This window comes from Pygocentrus nattereri, chromosome 24 (assembly GCF_015220715.1).
Source record: "Pygocentrus nattereri isolate fPygNat1 chromosome 24, fPygNat1.pri, whole genome shotgun sequence".
Lineage (NCBI taxonomy): Eukaryota > Metazoa > Chordata > Actinopteri > Characiformes > Serrasalmidae > Pygocentrus > Pygocentrus nattereri.
In genome coordinates, this window is record NC_051234.1 from 12051260 (window position 1) to 12070189 (window position 18930).

Sequence of the window (18930 nt, forward strand, 5' to 3'; positions counted from 1 at the left end):
ACCATGAATATGTGGAATTATTACAATAATGTTTATCTGAAAAAATGTAAAAGTACAAGTAATGTAAAGTACAAACTCAAGTTGAAGGACAAACGCTCTACGGATGTCTAAGTAGATGCCTGTTAATCTGAGATTAGTCTGAAAAGTCAGGCGCCACAACCAGGCAGTCAGATGGAGCAACCAGATCAGCAGTTTAATAAGTGCAACAGGCAATTAAAGACTCAATAACACTCAATATATTTAAGATAGAAATGCACAGAAATAAATGCAAACACATTTGCAGGTATGAAAATGCACATCATGTCTGTTTTATTAAAATTTTTAAATATTGCCACTTTTAAAATAGCTTTATTTGTGCAGTACGCACCACAAATAAAACACAGTGATTCTTATGAGTCACAGTGAACGTTATTAAATAAAGTATAGTAATACAGTCCTCAGTGTTACTCCAGTGTCTTTTCAACACAGTGATGATGGTCAGGACTTCAAAATTTAGCGTTTGTTAACTATTAGTGCAATACTAATATTGCAGAATACTTTACAATATGTAAATAAGGCCTCTGGCCAATCACAGCATTGTACTGCAACCATCCTGACCAATCACAGCTCTAGCTGAGTTTCTTTGTGTTTTCAATTGATTCAAGAAATTGAAATTTGATTGGTCAAAACAAACCTAAAACAGTTCTTCAGTGGTTTTTTGATATTCCAAGTATATGTATGAATGACTACGGTTATTTTTTTATCTTTTATTCATTTCTTAGCACATCAAAATGCACCATATCTATGAAAGGTGAAATAAATATAACTTTATGAATAGAAATGTATCTAATAGTTTGTTAATGGCAGTTAATAATTCTATATGTTTTGTCCATTAATAAGTGCTATCATTTGAACTATTAACCATTTCCTTAGTGACCTGCAAATAATAAAAGCACTGTAAATGCATTTAATAAAGTACAATATATCTTTATATACAAATTCCTGCACTATATATAGAGTTCCAATTAATGATCACTTTTGTTTAAAAAGTACATCCACCACTTAGTGATTAACTACGTGTTACAAGTTACGCATCACAAATGAGCAAGATTATTTTAATTTAAAACATTATTAAGCAGTTTTACAAACTGATTTTGAATTTTTGCCATTTCAATTAAGTAAAAGCTAAATATTTCAAGTTATGAGTATTTTAAAAAACTACATTACAAATTAATTAAGCAAAATATAATGAATGATTAAGGTTTTTTTTTTTTATTCCAAATGATGATTGATTATTTGTAAGTCATAAGGGCTACTAATTTAAACTAAACTGTTTATTAAGGAACATGTAACCATTATATAACTATTAACAGCCATTAACAAACTCTTAGATAATACATCTGTTGCAGGTTTTAGTGTTCCTACAGTTTATTATAGTTTTGTGAGGTTAGAATGTTTTTTTAATAGCATCACAAGCATGACGACACTTTTAAAACCCTTTTAATGGGTGGTTCTTTAGAGAACCATGATTGTCAATGAGACATGAGGTCACTTTAAAAGTGTAAAAGAACTTGGGAGGGAGACATTTTTCACTTTGTGAAAGTTAAAATGTTCTAGTAGAGGTGGTTGCTGCTTCACTTCCCTCTGTCTGAACTCTGACTGAGTTTTCTGAGGACGTCCTGTGCAAGCCTCTTGCTGTACTTGTTGACCTTGTGGTGTCCCGGCATCCAGCCGAGAAGAAAGCGGTGAAAGTCGGTCCACGCGAAGGCGAACAGACCTCGCCATTCCTCCTCCAGCTCCGTGAAATTCACCCTCTCGCTCATGGCGCTTCTCAGCTCTGAGAAGTAGAAGTCCAGGTAGCTTGGCACTTTCTTCTCACACGCTCGCTCATCCATGCAGCTCCCAAGGAAATAGATCACGTCCTTCATGCCACAGCCTCCCCCGACGTACTGGAAGTCCACGGCAGCCACGTGTGTGCCGTCCTTAGAGAAGCAGAAGTTGGCCAGTTTGGCGTCTCCGTGTAAAATGGTCTTAAAGCGGCAGCGGTTCAGCACTGCGTCGATCTCTCCTGCAGCCGCCTTCAGCTTCTGATCTCCCATGGCCTCCAGCTCGTCCGGACGAGTCTCCAAGTGCCAGTATGTTCCCACCGGCCAAAGACCCTGTGGAGACACGTCCAGGAACAGGCCGTGGAAGTTGGCGAGCCATCGGAGACATGCTTTTATCTCTGCATCCCGTACGCTGCTTCTCCTTTCCGGAAAACCAGCAGCATCCAGATCTTCTAGAACAATCAGTTGCTCGTCACCATACGACTGCGCCGCGAGACATTCAGGGATCCGGCAGTGCTCATTGGTGCTGTAGTTCTGGTACCAGTGAGTTTCAACCTGGTGGAAGAGGTAAAATCAGAAACGTGACGATTCATGCCTGATATTTGGAATGTCAGGGCAGCGGCCGCACAGCTTATAGTCCAGTGCCTCAGCCCCATTTCACATTAATAACTAAAAATGCTGAGACTGAGTGGCTACATGCCTTAAGCTGGGACTACACTACACAACATCTTTGCCCAATTTTAATCTCGATTTGCTGCTTGTGACAAATTTTCACAATCTGAAGCGACTCTCTTGGGCTTGTCGTGGAAAAACATCTTCGCAGCTTTGCTTCCGACACAGAACTCAAAAAAACACAGTACCAGGCTCGGCAGGAAAAATGGCACAACTCTTTTATTGAAGATTAATGAAAAACTGAAAGGCCAAATCCTTCAAACTTTATTAGCTTTATCTATTATATTGAAATTGATATGTTTTTAATTCATTCCTGCTGCATCTGTACCTTTCCTTTTTCCCCCCATAATTTTTAATGTCTCATGACATAAACAGACTCCAGCTGTATCTGTGTGTCCCATCCAGTCACAGCCGACATCTCAAGGCCACTGACAGACACACACACACAGCCCAACTGCTCATCCACCATATAATACTTATAAAAGAATGATTATATTACTTCTTGTAAGTCGCTCTGGATAAGAGCCTCTGCTAAATGCTGTAAATGTAAATATATGATTCATCTTTTACTTTTGGAAAATGTTGTATATTTTATCAAGAACGGTGAATTGAAAACGGGACGTTTTTCTATATGTGGACTGTCTAGACTGAGTAGTGGATGGTGCATTTTGAAAGTTTAACATATTCTGAAATAATTTTGCAAAATTTCAAAAGTGAGGGAAATTCACCCTCCAACAAACAACCACCCTGCCTGAATTTTCACACATTCACAAATATTCGCAGTTTTTTACCATCCTGAGTGAGATTCCGATCTGTCATTGAGTCACACGGTGTCAGCAAAACTCAGAGCTTATTTGAGTAACGTTTTTTTTGATCAGAGGAGCTGCAATAGTCACCGTCACACCTCGCTGTCCCACATAAAGTGGTGAGCAGAGCAGCAAGTAGTTTGTTCTGGGCCAGGCAACAGTCGATCTACGGAACAGCCGATATACGGAACAGTGGAACTAGGGGCAACTACTACAGGCTAGTAACCACAAAAGCAAGTTAGCTCATGTCCATTGATTTCAGTTGAGAATGTGGTTTTGAGAAGAAACACAGAAGTGATCCTGGAGTAATATTTTTTACTAAAAATACATTTTAGGCCAAAACTTTATAATAAAACTATCACAAAACAATGCCTCAGGTATCGAGCGATGCATTCATAACCATTTTGTGTAATAACTAAATGGGAAGTAGCTTTGAGACCCATTAAAAGCTTCAGATGTCTGGTTCCCATTACTATAAAGGTGAACAACTCTGACTTGGTCAATTTCTCTAGAAAGGCGCATTCCACACCGAACCACTTGTGATTTTGTTTACATCTGAACCATTGAATGATTAAATCCTTTTGCAAAATAAGTGGAGTTCCTTTTAAAATTTCAGCACGCTCAACTTGAAACACCTGCCAACGTCCCTGCTTATAATCGATTATAATGTTTAATATGCAAGTATCGTCTGCATTTCACTACTTCATTCCTGTGTAAACACGTCCACTACGGGTTATTTGATTTTTTCAGTGTTTATTCACAAACAATTCCAAATTGTACCAAATGAATGGTGAAATTTGAGACCTCATGATGCACTGAATTAGAAAATCTTGATGGAGCTGGTGTGAGGAGGTCCTACCTGGTAGGACCTGACCTTGCGCTGGTGAGAGATGTCCGTGTTCCAGCCTCCTGGATGGTGTTTAGACTCCTGAGGGAACATCACATGTTTGACCACTACAGATGGCCGGTCGCAGCCTTGCAAGTGGACCCTCACTATCTGACCGTAGCCGCTCCACAGGGTCTGAATCTTGGCCCCGATCTGTAGGCTCTCAGCAGAAGAGGCTTGCAAGATGAGGTCTTGATATTCCTGCTTCATTCTTAAGAGTAAAGAGCTCGGATAGTGTAAAACATCAAAAATAATTTAAATAACCACGAAATAACAACATATAACAACTATTTCTAAAACACTCGCTCTTGTTATATCACACTAGGCCGTCGTTGGCTTCTTATTTGCCAGCTTCTTCTTCGAATTTTCCCATTCCACCTTAAATGGTGAAGCGGTAGGATGTAACCGCTGCAGCATTTAAGGTGGAACGGGAAACTCGAAAGAGAAGCTAACTTAAATAACACCGAACATTTCTATCACTTGTTTATCTGACTCGTATCAGACATCTTAATACATATAAATACCTTAGTAAGCAGTTGTTTATGTCAGTAAACAGTGGATCGGCGCTAATACATACAGCCCATTTCATTCAGGGACGAACGGCCAGCTGCGCCAGCGCCGACAACTTCCGGTCTTCTCACGCACAAACAGAACTATGGGAAATGTAGTCCCTAAACTGCAACAGCAGTAATATAGTTTACCTGCTGTGCATAAATGAATGTTTTCCAGCTCCTACGCTTCGCAAACTATTACTTGTTATGTAAAATATTACTGGAGTCCAGACAGGCCATAAGCTGTGGCTATAATTTTCTGCATTGTACGGAGCCCTGCTGGTGACATCCTCTTTAAATAAAAATACCACGTGGCCACGCCATATTAACACGGCTTAGTAAGGTGTGGTAATACTAGTCACGGCCACAACTTAGTTAGGTGTGGGAAGCAGATCATGCCTCTTATTAAACTTAATTATCTCATTCCCATGCCTTAATAAATGTTATGGCCATTCATTAGGATCTCATTCCCACACCTTACTAAGTCGTAGCCACAACTTAATTATCTCATTCCCACACTCTACTAAGTCATGGCCACAAATAATTTTATTTCTATGTCATTATTTTTACTTATACATCCTGTATAAATAAGAATAATGTGTAGCCACACCTTATTAATGTGTGGAAACAAGATCCTAATATGTAGCCATGACTTAGTAAGGTGTGTGAACACTATAATTAAGTCGCGGCCACAATTTAATTAAGCGTGGGAAAGAGATCATGGCTTATTAAGCTGTGATCAAAGCTTATCTCATTCCCACGCCTTACTAAGTTGCAGCCACTCATTAGGATCTCGTTCCCACTTCTTACTAAGTTGTGGCCACAACTTAATTATCTCATTTCCACACTCTACTAAGTCAAGGCCACACATTAGGATCTCATTCCCACGCTTTATTAAGTCGTAGCCGGGACTTAATCATCTCATTCCCACTCCTTACTAAGTCGTGGCCACGCATTATTTTTATTTATATAGGATGTCACCAGCGGGGCTCCATAGGATTGTTATTTTGAGATCACAACTTAATTTCGTTGTGATTTCAATATAACAACTTTCGTTATCTCCAGATCACAAGATAGTTGAGTCGTGATCTAAAGATAACAACTTTGTTACCCTGAGATCCCAAGATGGTTTAATGTGATTTACTGGTTTCTGTGATTTTATCAGCAGGATTTGCATATTTAAAGAAAAATAGTGTTTTCATGTCTTTGTTATACTGTGTTGCTCGTGTGTCAGAGTGAATTCAGCCCATACATTCTTTTCTGTGCAATACAGATTTATTTACTGCACATTTTATTATGCAAAGTACAGTTACAGGTTTGTTCATTCGTAGATCATTTGAAACATTGAATTTGAATCATTTTATTTCCCACCACAAACATCACTGGTATCAGTTGGGTTGAGTTTGCAGCCCATCCACCCCACAGACAGTGACGCATCTGCAGGCTTTACAGTCTCTTAGCGTTGCTGTGTGTTGCACTTCTACTTAATATATAACAGGAAAAAGTCTTAAGATTTTTTTTTCTGAGAACAATTTTGCCTCATTAAAAGGTCAGAGATGTATTTTCATATGATCAGTCATTATTTAAATAGGCTGATCTTTACCAAATGTGCCGTTAATTGTGTGAGAGCACTCTGTGGTGAGGAAGCAGAGAGACCGTTCACACTGATGGCGCCAAGAAATGAAATCTAACACATTTGACACAGCAGTGTTTAAATTACCTGTCTAATAATCATATTGTTTCCTGTGCTCTAATGTAGAGCTGGTCGATATGACAAAAATATAATATCACAATACTTTAAAAACTTTCTATGAGACAATGTTTATCTTTTCAGATGTCTGATCAGTTAGAACAGAGAACAAAGAACCAGCAGTGATGAGTTCCGTCAACTCAAATTGTTGGAGGAAACCTATTGCCTTAAATGGTTAAAGTTACATATCTCAAACCATTTGACCGTAAATAACTGTACATGTTGCCGCTGTTGGAACAAAACCTTGTATCTCCAAAATGGTAACTTTACAGGAGAAGAAAGCACACTTTACTTTTAATGTAAGTCAATGGAACCAGACATTTCTCTGAGTAGTTTTAGGCCATTTCTTTTGGTCCATTCATCATGAACTTCACCCACAGTGTAAAGGACAACAGTCGTTTTCAAACTATGACAATAACCAAACAACGACAAAAATGTAGAGACGAGGTTTTGTTCCAACGACAGCGATTTGTTTATTATTGTATACACTCAACTAAATTGGGTGCTAACTCCATTCATTGTGCTGATCTTAAAATGATGCTACACTGGGGGAGAATGACAGCACACAGACAGTAAGGTAAACAAGGTGGAAAGACACGCCCAATATGCTAATATATGGTTCAACCACTTGTACTGAGGCAACCAGCTGATCCTGATAGACATCAAGACTGTTTCGTGTGCCTGGTATCTAGAACTTTAACATAGGCAAAACTTCTGAATAGGCTAAAACTAGGACTAATACATTGAATAAAAAGCCTGTCATTTAATATAAGAGTGCATGTATAGTTAGAAGACATGAAAATAAAACAGGCTCACTCCATTTTCAACAATCTTTAAAAACAACCCCCTGCTGGTCTGTCTGCATTTCCATGTAAAGTCAACTTAGATCGACGTAGTGAATATAATATATTTAAATAAAGTTACCTAAACTAAAAATATCCTTATAAAGAAGATCTTACTCAGAATGACTGAGTTACCATCACAAAAATTCATTCAATTTTTCAGATTGTTAGTCCACCTTTCTGTAGTATTTTATTCAGTATTTCTCACTAAATCCATTTAAACGTGACCAATTTTGCTCTCTTTTCAATGAAACACGCAGTTGATCAGTGTCTACAAGTACTGACAATATACAATATGTTCAGAAATGCATATTATATTGCAATATGACATAATTTATTATGATGAAGATATATTGTCATATTGTCCAGGCCTGCTCTATCACATCTGTGCTGTTCATCATTGCATATGATATAAGTTTAAAGACTTATATCACATGCTGAAATAATCAGATCAGGGCAGCTGTGAAACTGCCGCTGTGCTCACAGACAGTTTGACAGGTTTCAATAAGATGCAACAAGAGAAGGGTGAGATGAGACAACTGCAAATGGGAGATTATGAGCTACAACCAACTTTCAATCCAGCTTCAGCTTTACAATCAACGCAAATTAATAATCCAACAAGTTTCAGACTTTCATTTCAGTTGAAGTGCAATCACGTTTAACAACTGACTGAGAATCAGCAAAACAAAGACCAAGAGATTCTTCAGATCAGAGGAACTCCAAACACCTCCACCTCACACAGAGTGAGAAACTCCTTCCTTCCAGGAATCACAACGTTGATGTACCGGCCCTCCATCCCATTACACTCAAAGGATATGGAAGGGGTTTGACCTGCATTGGACACCAGACCGCATCTACAGAAGCAAGAAAAGAGAGATTGATGTTCTTACCAACAGTCGTTTATTTTATGGTGAAAATGTTAATAAATCCAAATTTTAATAAATGGGATGTAGAATATGGAGTTTGGCCAGTTAGACAAACTATTTAGTTACAGAAATTGTGTTGTTATCTTTGACTTTATGAGGTATGAGACCTGAAATATACTTCATGCAATGATGGCCGCAAACGACTGCACTCAGTCAGTGTACCGCAAACACTCGGTCCTTCCATACAAGCTGATAGGTGGTGTAGCGTAGTGGACAATACCTCTGCCTTTTGTGCTGTAGCCTGGGAAAACACCCTATGCTATACCAATAAGAGTCCTTGGGCAAGACTCCTAACACTGCCTTCCAGGTGTACAATGATCAAACTATAAGTCGCTCTGGATAAGGATGTCTATCAAAAGCAATCAGAATGTACAAACTCACTGTGTATTGTTATGTTAGTGTGGCGTTTAAACACAGTACTGAAGGGGTCGCTAGAGGACAGATCAGAAAGGATCTACTGTTATTATAACAGCCTCAGCAGCTAAATGTGGACAGTAGAGGAGAGTGAGCTGTGTTAGCTCTTCTACTGGAACTGAAGGGCCATAATAGATCATATGTTTATGTTTATGTAAGTTGCCTTTGTGTGAGACTCAGCTACTCGTCTGTTATGGCAGGTGAGAAGCACGCTGGTGGTACGAGACCACTTAGACGGTTTTGGCTTCGTTATTGCGCCCCCTGCTGTAAAACTCAGATTGCAGTTCACACTTGAGTTGTGTTAGCAAACATCTGCAATCGTGTCCGTGAAGTGTGTTTTGAGGCAGAGACCTCAGAATGTGATAAGCTCTCTTACCTTAACTGCCATTTATCTTGCTGTTATGACTTTTTAAAAATACATTTTATTTTATTTGTTATTTCACTCATAATCCTTAATCTTTAGCTTCTAAATTTGAATATTTGATATATATGTTTTCCTAAGCTTTATCGACTCTTTGGAGGTTTTGTTCAGTTGCGGCTGCTGTTCAGCAGTGAAAGCTGAATGGAAATGACTTATGACTCATACGACGCATTTGCATTTCTTACTTCTTATACACTTCTTATGTCTTGTAACAATCCTGGTGAGGCCTTTCAGAGGCGCTGGAACTCAGGGATATTATAAGCTGTATTATTGTCAAATGCTTTTAATTTTCCGTTTGTGTAAAGCACGTTGCATTGCCATTGTCTTACCTTGTAAGTCTGTAATTATGTTGGTACCCCCCCCCCCCTCCTTTAAAGATCAATTGCAGGTGTGGACAAGGTTGAGGAGAAAGGGGAGGAGGTGGGGTGCGAAATTCGTCACGAGTAGGAGGAGTGAAGCACTGGTATTTATAGGAAGCTAGAATTAAGTAGGAGTTTAGGCGTGGTCTTTCCTCGAACTTCAGTTATGTCATAACTCCATTTAATTTGAATTTGTGATACAATTCTATCCCTGAATAGCTGTGTGGTAATGTTTTCTCACCAGTCACTGATAAGTAATAACAATAAAAGTAACAATAATAAGTGTTGCAGTCTTATATATTTTCCACCTGGCATTTTATTGAGACAATTTATTATCATTTATTATCACAATTTAAGAATACAAAATGCTTTGTTACTTACACCTGAAGACAGTTTACCTCGGGTTGTTGTTGCCATTGTTATCCAGACTGTCTCCGATTCTGATTTCAGCTCCATTCAGTCTAACAGAAGTAGCCTCCTCCCTGTTAAAGACGATGATGGTGAACACCTTGTGTTGTTTGAGCAGGTCCAGCCTCCACCATGGACTAAGGTCGTGGTTTGTGTGTGTACAGGATCCTTGAGCAAGCACACCAGCTCTGTTTCCATCAATGGCATTGAATGGAAAACCAGTACCATAAGTGCTGGACTGTGCAGCTCTTCCTGTCAGTGCTACATTGTCTTTTGCAAAGGAAGCAAAGTTAAAATTCCCAATTATTTATAGCAAATAGATCACTAATTAAATCTAAAAGAACAAAATACCTGATTCATAAGCAGTTTACAAGAAAGATAAAGTCAGAATATGAAGGGAGACACAGTTCATTCTGACAGCAAAGTCCTAATATTTAATTCCCTCACGTATCTTTTCAGAATGTTACCGTTTTCTTTGAAGGTCTGCTTTAAAGAGTAACTCCACCCTAAGACTGTTTTTCATTAACAGCTAAAATGCTCTGCTCTGTAGTAATAAAATATACCAGCCTTGCATAAAATGTAAACACATATTTCCAAACTGTAAAAATATTATTTTATCGCTGTCAGTTCTGCCTCTGCAGCACCCCCTCTGGTTTATCTCTGCTATAGGCGCAGATGACATGTCTTCGTACTGAAGTACGATCACACGTCACATTATGCAAATCAGTCAACCAGTGTTACCGCCCCTTCCAGCACCACCTCCAGCACCACCTCACAAGGCTGCAAAGCTGTAAACAATCCAGTTAATCTGAGCTTAGTTTGTAATAAAGATGTTGGACCAGTAAGTGAGGATTTTGGCGAGTCTCCATAAAGCTGCCGGTGTTGCATCCGATTCATGTTTCCCTTCACAAATCAAACTCTCGGGCGCGACTCTCTTAACATAAAACAACAGGAACCAACACTGGAACTACAGAAAGGGAAACGGTTCAGGAAAGGTTGATGTTAAAAGGCCATTGTTACTGTGGTGAATTTGATCTTATTAATTCTATAGTCGTAACATTAATTTCTATCATATTGGTTATACTGTGTAGATTCTGGTTGAGTTTATCCTGTGGGCCTCTGACTGAAATGGTAGTAGCTGATGCAGGAGCCATCTGGACAGGATAGGGGCCCCCTGAATGTAAACAATGCCTATATATGGGGCTTAGATGACCAGGGCCATTCTGGAGAAGAATGTATGTTTATACCTAATATGGCTTGAGAGGGGCCATACATCGAAATTGAGGCTATCTTGACAGAAACCAGATGTGGGCTATACGTCCACAGCGGGTATAAAACCAGGAGCTGGAATGTATGTGTCAGAGATTATTGTCTGTTCTCTCCAAGCTCTTTCGCGAAGGCTTGTTTGTGACTTCGACCTCTCAATGCTAATAAACATCTTTATATGCAAGAGACGGGTGTCACCGAAGAGTTTGTTCCTACACCTTCACAGCATCGCTACTAAAGAAACCACATTACCATGTCAACCTTTCATCTGTACAGCCTTTCTTGAACTTTTTTGCCGCTTTCCGTAGTTCCAGTGCTGCTTGCTGTTGATTTCTGTTCAGTTAGTTGAGCCCAAGAGTTTGCTGACCAGTGATGCAGTCTGTGATCTTGATGTCAAACTGAATGAAACTTAGACATTTCAAACAAATTCACGCTATTCATTTAGAATTCAGTGTATCTAAGTAAGCTTTATATCCAATATGAATCTGAACAGATAATCAGAAGAGAGCTGTTGTGGTTTTAGTGAATGTTCCATTGTTCAGTGCCTCTGCCGCTCAGTGATAAACATTTTCTGGCACTATGTTAACTCTTCAGCGGTTTGAGTCATAGGGTCATACTGTTAAGGCTCAAGATGCACTGCCTGATCAGAAACACCTCCCCCTTGCTGAAGATGGGGACGGTAGTAGAGAAATCGGCAACCTCATAAGACTCTCAAGTACAAAAGTGCCATTTGATTCTGTCGCTGTCCATATTTTCTGGTAGCTAACATACTGCCTCTGACTCTGAGCAAACATGGACTCTATGTTTGTAGTTATCTTTTGTTCTCACCATGTTGAGCAGGATACCCATAGACTTCAACCTCACAGAGAGTCAGAGTCCGGTAGTATCCAGGTATAATAATATTTACATAACGTCCTGAGAAAACTTTATCCCAGTGGAAGGTGACGGATCTTCCTGGAGGAATGGAAGAAATCACCTCCACTCTGAAAATTAGAAAACATGATGAGTCATCCACAACTTGAATCTGTCCTTCTCAACAAAAATTATAGTTCCAAATGAAAAAAGCGATACTATCAGGAAAATTATGATATCCATGATGAATCTTAATGTTTCATTTTGCTGCCTTTGCATGACATGGCTTAGCTGTGTCAATACAGTGAAAATGAATATCGCTGTTGTCATTTTCAAAATGCTAACTTTATAGGAGAAGAAAAAACATACTATACTTTCAAAGTCAATGGGACCCAAATTTTTTCGAAGTCATTTTGGGTGATTTCTGTTCGTCCATTCATCATAAAAACTTACACACAATGTAAAAGACAATGGGTTGTTTCAAATTATGTCAAAAACTGAAAAACACCAGTTTCTGTACATTTCAATGCATTCCTTTAATCTTGCCCACATCTTTCTTTAAAACATTAGACTAGCTAATACTGGATTTTACCTGGAACAAGAGACTTTCCACACTGCAAAAAATGGTATCTAGTCAAGTGAAATTACTTAAATCTAGTCGATATATCTAATATTTCTTATTTTGAGAAGGTTCTGAACTTAATATAAGATTATTTAGCTTATTTCTGGACATTATTTACTTGTTTAGGCCATTTTATTAAGTAAACGTCTTTCATTACACTGGAAGATGATTTTGGAGCTCATTTCTTAAAACAAGCAAAATTATCTGCCAATATAGTGACACAGTTATACTTAATACAATTACTTAAAACAAGTAAAAATGTCCAATAATAAGGTTGGTTTTACAATAATCTCAACAGGAGTAATATTAGATTTATTGACTATATTTAACATAATTTTACTTAACAAGACCCCTTTTTTTGCAGTGCAAAATTGGAAAACACCTCAGTATTGGCAATCTCTGTATTTCTTACTGTGGGGTTTCAGTATGATAGTCAACTTTCAGACCATCTTACACTGCAAAAATGGCATCTTGTCAAGAAAGATTATCTTAATATGTCGATATGTCTAATATTTCTTGTTTTAAGATTTAGCTTTGATTAGGTTTTTCTTTAGGCAATTTTACCTGTTTATTGAGTAAATTTATGTTATGGAGTAAAATTATCTTGCTGTAATTTTGTTTGTTTCGAACACATTTCTTACAACAAGCACAATTATCTACCAATATAGTGAGATAATTTTTACTTAATATTTAAAACAAGGCTTATACCAATCTCAGCAAGTAAAATGTACCATCTTGTCAAGTAAAATGATCTTAAATCTTAAACTAGTCAGTATATCCAATATTTCTCCATATTGGATATACTGACTAGATTTAAGATCGTTTTACTTGACAAGATGCTATTTATTTAAGAGTAAGTGCTTGAACTGAAACTAGCAGCTTTTAAAAGAAAAAATATCAGATTGATATCAGGCGATACTCAAGCTTTCAATGTTGGTATCTGTATGAACAATAGTTGGCTTTACTTTTAGCTGTCAATCAATAGTTATAAATTCTATTATCTAGGGTAAAGTAATACTTTCAGTAGGCTTTTGGACCAGATTAACAAAGTCAAAGTTAGCCAACAGTATGTCTTTGAGTTATCTCACCGTGGATTGTCATTTCCGTTGTTGCGTAAAGAGTTTCCGATGTGTATCTCAGCTCCGTTGAGCCTCTCTGGATAGCCATCTCCTCTGTTAGTGATGATGATGGCGGTCACTGTGTACTCGTCCAGAAGGTCCAGTCTCCACCAGGGGTTTTGTTGAGAGTTGGTGGCAGTGCACGACCCGTGGTTGTAATTTGAATCAGTATTTCCATCTATAGCATTGTAGGCATGACCAAATGGAGCCCAAGGGTTGCCAAGCAAGCTTGACTGTGTGGCTTTTCCATAGAGAGCGAGGTTCTTGCCTAGAATGTAAAGAACAGATGGAATGTGAGGGAATGTGAGAAACCTTTAAGTTCCATCTTCCATCAGGGGGTTTTGTTGCTTTTTAGTGGAGAAAGAAGGCCTAGGTCCACAATTTGAATGTGTATTTCCATCTGTATGGAATCTGTTAGCTTTTCTATTGTCTATTTTTGTGTACAGTCAGAATTTTGTGGGGTACAGTCAAGTTTAGAGAGAATTTTGTGGGCTACAGTCAGGTTCAGACAGACTTTTGTGGGGTTACAGTCGGTTTGGACAGAATTTTGTGGGCTACAGTCAGTTTGGACAGAATTTTGTGGGCCTACACTCAATTTGGACAGAATGTTGTGGAGCTACAGTTGAGCTCAGACAGAATTTTGTGGGCTACAGTTGAATTCAGAATTTTGTGGGGCTACAGTCAAGTTCAGACAGAATCAGTTACTTTCAGGTTTTAACTAAATTTTGACAGGTAGACTTGGGTTTAGAAACAAATTTCAAAACAAGGCTATAGTCAGGTTTGGACAGAATTTTGTGGGCTACAGTCAAATTCAGAATTTTGTAGGGCTACAGTCAGTTCAGTCAGAATGTTGTGGGCTACAGATAGAATTTTGTCAGCTACTTTCGGGTTTTAACAAAATTTTGACAGGTAGACTTGGGTTTAGAAAAAAATCACGCTATAGTCGGGCTCAGACAGAAGTTTGTGGGCTACAGGCGGTTTGGAAAGAATTTTGTGGGCTACAGTCGAATTCAGAATTTTGTGGGGCTACAGCCAAGTTCAGACAGAATTTTGTCAGCTACTTTCAGGTTTTAACTAAATTTTGACAAGTAGACTTGGGCTTAGAAAAAAAATGAGGCTACCGTTGGGTTCAGATAGAACTGTGGGCTATAGTTCAGACATAATTTTGTGGGGTTACAGTCAGTTTGAACAGAATTTTGTGGGGTTACAGTCAGTTTGGACAGAATATTGTGGGGCTACAGTCAGTTTAGACAGAATTTTGTGGGGCTACAGTCAAGTTTAGACAGAATTTTGTCAGCTACAACAAAATTTGGACAGGTAAACTTGAGTCTAGAAAAAAATTCAGACTACAGTCAGGTTCAGACAGAATTTTGTCAGGCTACCTTTGGGTTCAGATGGAAAGGTATCTGGCTTTTTGTTTAGCTACAGAGTCTTACAGCAGAAGGTTTTATTAACATTTCTGAAAAAGAAAGACAGCTGTCCATAAATAACTGAACAAAAACTGTAGACTTTTTTTTAGTTGTTGTAGTTTTATGGTTTTGCATATCTGAAAAAAAAGCACCACGACTATCAGGATAAAGTTCAGAACCTCCGTTTTAATATGATGGCATTTACACGTGAGCTGACCACACTGAAATGAAAAAGAAAGGCTGATGAGTACCTTTTATGGAATATGCATCAATTAAACCAGACACTGCAATGATCCCAAACAGGTAAAACATATGACGATCCATTTTTCTAAAAACAAAAATGCATATATTACATAAACTCTATTAATTGATGCACATTTATTGTTGTGTACTATATTCTTACTTTATTACGTTATTCTAAAACACTATTTTATAACATTTTTTTTTATAAACATACAGCTGCATCAAAATTCTGAGATGAACTCACCTGTGAGTGATGGGTGCAGAATGGATGCCAGCAGCACACAGGTCTTTATATAAGGTTCAACATTCAAAACAGTTCATGACTTGTTAAACAATTCATAGATTACACATAGTCACAAAATAGGATATGAGTTGTAAAGCCATCCTGTAATGAGAGAGAGCAGTTCTATCTACGTTTACTGGTTTTAATGTGATCTAAACATTGTCTCAATTCCAAAACAAATTTACACAAGATATAAAATGAACACAGAACATCTGCTTCACTGTCATGGTATATGACCCTGAGCTGAACCACACTGGAACTGAGGCTGGACATTTGAACCAAATTTGCTGTTCAAATATCAGTATTTCTTCATGAATAATGTTATATAATGATAATGTTACATAATGATATTTGGATGTAAATTTTTTTTATGTTGTTATGGATGTAAAATAAAATGTTTAATGTTTAATGATTTAATGTTATTTTTAATATTTTGTATTGGTTATAATACAATCTCCTATAATACTTGATCACAAGAGGGCTGTGACTTTGTTTGTTTTATTTTATTTACATTTTTAGAAATTTAAATAAAACGTAACAAATGTAATAGAGCTGCAATCAAACCAATGGATAATGTCAATATTGCCTCACCTCAATGCTACTATCTACTGGTGCTGAGAGGTGAATATTTCATATTACTATATGCAGTTTCAGGTACCAAAGATGTACAATTCATGTACAATTCAATTTATTAAATCAGTTGCAATTGAATTTTCAAATCAATGGCATCTAAACAAAAAAATTAACATCCCCTTTTAATATTTGTTTTTTTAATTTTCAGTAAGACAAGTTACTTTAGAGGGGATTATAGACCACTATCATTCAGTATTCATTATTCAAAAACATACAGACTTAAAAATAAAAAATATTGACCGTCTTAAATATGAAAAATAATAATAAGAAAAACTCTTGTTTGGACTGTTATTGATCCCTGAGCAGTGGCTGTTTAATTCTGTCATTAGCAGACGGTTTAGTGCAGTATTACATCCCTAAGCCTCATCGGTTTGACAAAATTCACAATTTCTATTGTTTTCAAGTTTTCCTTTATTAATAGTCTCTCGCTACAATACCCACCACGCAAAAAAACTATTGGGAATCCCTGTGGTGTCACCCAATCATGGCTGCTAGCATAGCCACTGAGCTACAGGCTAAGAAACAACAAGTTAGCAGTAATTTAACTCTTATCTTGATTATAGAACAAAAATATAGAAGAAAAGAAAAACAGAGATTCTGTCGTTGAATACCAGAGAAATTTCAGAGAAAAGGAGCCAAAGTGATGTAAGATATTGTTGCTAAGTTTAGCTATTACCATGGTGTCCTCGTCATCTGACGAGTCACTCCTGTCACTGGAGTAATCCATTCTGTCCATTTCAATGGTGATTTGAAGACACGTGTCCACTGGGACCCATAAAGATTTGTGAACTGGCTCTATATGGGCCTGTGTGTGTGAACCCATACGGGGCTAAGCTGGGCTGTAAGTAGGGCCTGTGTGAACAAACATCCACTGGCCCTACATGGGCCCCTTATTGTCCTTATGGGTAATAGGGCATGCTAGTCAATGATAACTGTATGTAACACATGTGATAACTCACTTGTTGTGATTTTATTTAAATGTCTCCAGCTGGTTCACACTGTGTGACTGACAGCATCACTCTTCTATCACTTATGATGAAACATAGAATGCTAAGTTGACTGTGAAGTAACTTTTTCATTTCATTCAATTTGATATAATACTGCTACAAAATGTTATAGTTTCACAGTTATTACATCAAATTTAACGGCCAATGCAGTAAGTTATCACACTGCTTTAAGCAAAGCATCTGCAAGAATCAGTATATAAAATTAACTAACTTTTTAATTAACCTTTCTACAGAACCACATTATAAGTAGCCTGAGCTACAATAGTGCAAATTTGTACAAGTTGTTATGTTTTAGTGTTATGTTAGTGCCCAGCTAATAGTAGTTTGCAGTCACTTATCTACACTGGGTTTAATGCTAGCTATGAAAGTTTTGGCTTTAAAATAGACCTTAAAGCTTATAAAATACATTGTATTACAACATATTTTACTCTGTATGTTGCAATTTTTAGTAAGTCATTCAGTAAATACTTCAGCTTAAAGTGTAAAGCTTGTTAGCCTGTTAGCTGTACAAAACTGCATATTACACAGCATTTCTTATTTCATTATCAAGTTTGCATCAGAGCTCAAACTGAACTTGATTTTACAACAAAATAAAATGTTTTGCCAAATGGTTAGAAAAAAGGTTTGCCTAGTCACATAGCTAGCTGTCTTTTTTTTCACTGGTTTACAGGCTTTATCCTCACTTATTAAGGCTAATATCTTATTCCTTCAGCAAAAGTTCAATTTTAATTAACAATCGCACTGAAATTGGACTAAATATTCCTTTTTACCTCCATAATTCTGTTGATTAATCCTCAGCGGTGGAAAGCTAGCCTTTTAGCTATTGAAGGCAGGGGGCGCAGAAAATGACAGAAAATGGCCGTTTATCTTTAGTCGTATATTATGACTAAAGATGTTTGCAGACTATGTCTTGTTATCATGTTTAAATGAGCTGAATATTATGTAATTATTACAGGATCTTTTTAGTAATATTTAGGCCCAGTCCCATTTCACCCCTCACCCCTACCACTTAGACCTTAACCCTCTGTTTTGCATGTTCATGTTTAGGGGTAGGGTGTCCTAATTCTTATTGAGATAGCGGAGTAGGGCAAAGTGTTGGGGCTATGTGAGCCTCTGAACAGAGGTTTTTAAGAGACTCCAAACAGAGTGTTATGGGAAAAAAAGAAAAAATGGCAATATGGCTGCGTGAGCGACCAAATAACCCCACAAATGTGAAAATTTTCTCTGGTAAAAAATGATGATAACCATTATATTACCTTATTTTAATGTCATTTCAATGTATTATGACCACTTTCATCATTGCTAAAATGCTAATATCCTGATAGCTAGCTAACTTTCTCGTTCCACTGTAAATAGTCCAGCAGTTCTGACGCCTCAATTTCCGGAATGTAATTGCTGCACCATTTAAGGTGGAACAATAAAATTCGAACAAGAATAGCTGACTTCAGCTTCGTATCACCATGAATTAGTGGTGGGTGATAAATAATTGTCTCATACCCCTCTTTGAAAGCATATGATGCCCTAAATGTAAAGGGTTAGGGTGACAAGGGGTAGGGATAAAAAGATGAAATGGGATTAGACTTTAATGCTGTGTACAGTTAACATTTAAAAAGCCTTTGATATTCCACATTTGTAAATTTATGAAATCTAACTGGGG

At 37.5% G+C, this 18930-nt stretch overlaps 2 protein-coding genes across 5 annotated transcripts; both read right to left on the reverse strand.

Moving 5' to 3' along the window:
• Positions 1-276: 276 nt before the first annotated feature.
• Positions 277-4799, reverse strand: pkdc (protein kinase-like domain containing). Of its 4 annotated transcripts, none has more exons than XM_017703864.2 (3): positions 4694-4799; positions 4143-4395; positions 277-2360 (listed from the first exon to the last, which is right to left on the reverse strand). In XM_017703864.2, the coding sequence occupies exons 1-3, from the start codon at positions 4756-4758 to the stop codon at positions 1614-1616; spliced, it is 1065 nt and encodes a 354-aa protein (XP_017559353.1). In that variant the 5' UTR covers positions 4759-4799; the 3' UTR covers positions 277-1613. The 4 variants fall into 4 exon arrangements, with proteins under 4 accessions (XP_017559353.1, XP_017559354.1, XP_037389772.1 ...); XM_017703865.2 differs by having other exon boundaries at positions 4143-4380; positions 4694-4798; XM_037533875.1 differs by having other exon boundaries at positions 4143-4380; positions 4747-4763.
• A 1382-nt stretch (positions 4800-6181) lies between these two features.
• LOC108430999 (fucolectin-4-like) lies at positions 6182-15621 on the reverse strand. The gene is made up of 6 exons (XM_017703856.2): positions 15595-15621; positions 15359-15435; positions 13669-13966; positions 11935-12089; positions 9831-10110; positions 6182-8166 (listed from the first exon to the last, which is right to left on the reverse strand). The coding sequence occupies exons 2-6, from the start codon at positions 15429-15431 to the stop codon at positions 8016-8018; spliced, it is 957 nt and encodes a 318-aa protein (XP_017559345.2). The 5' UTR covers positions 15432-15435; positions 15595-15621; the 3' UTR covers positions 6182-8015.
• Between the last annotated feature and the right edge of the window lie 3309 nt (positions 15622-18930).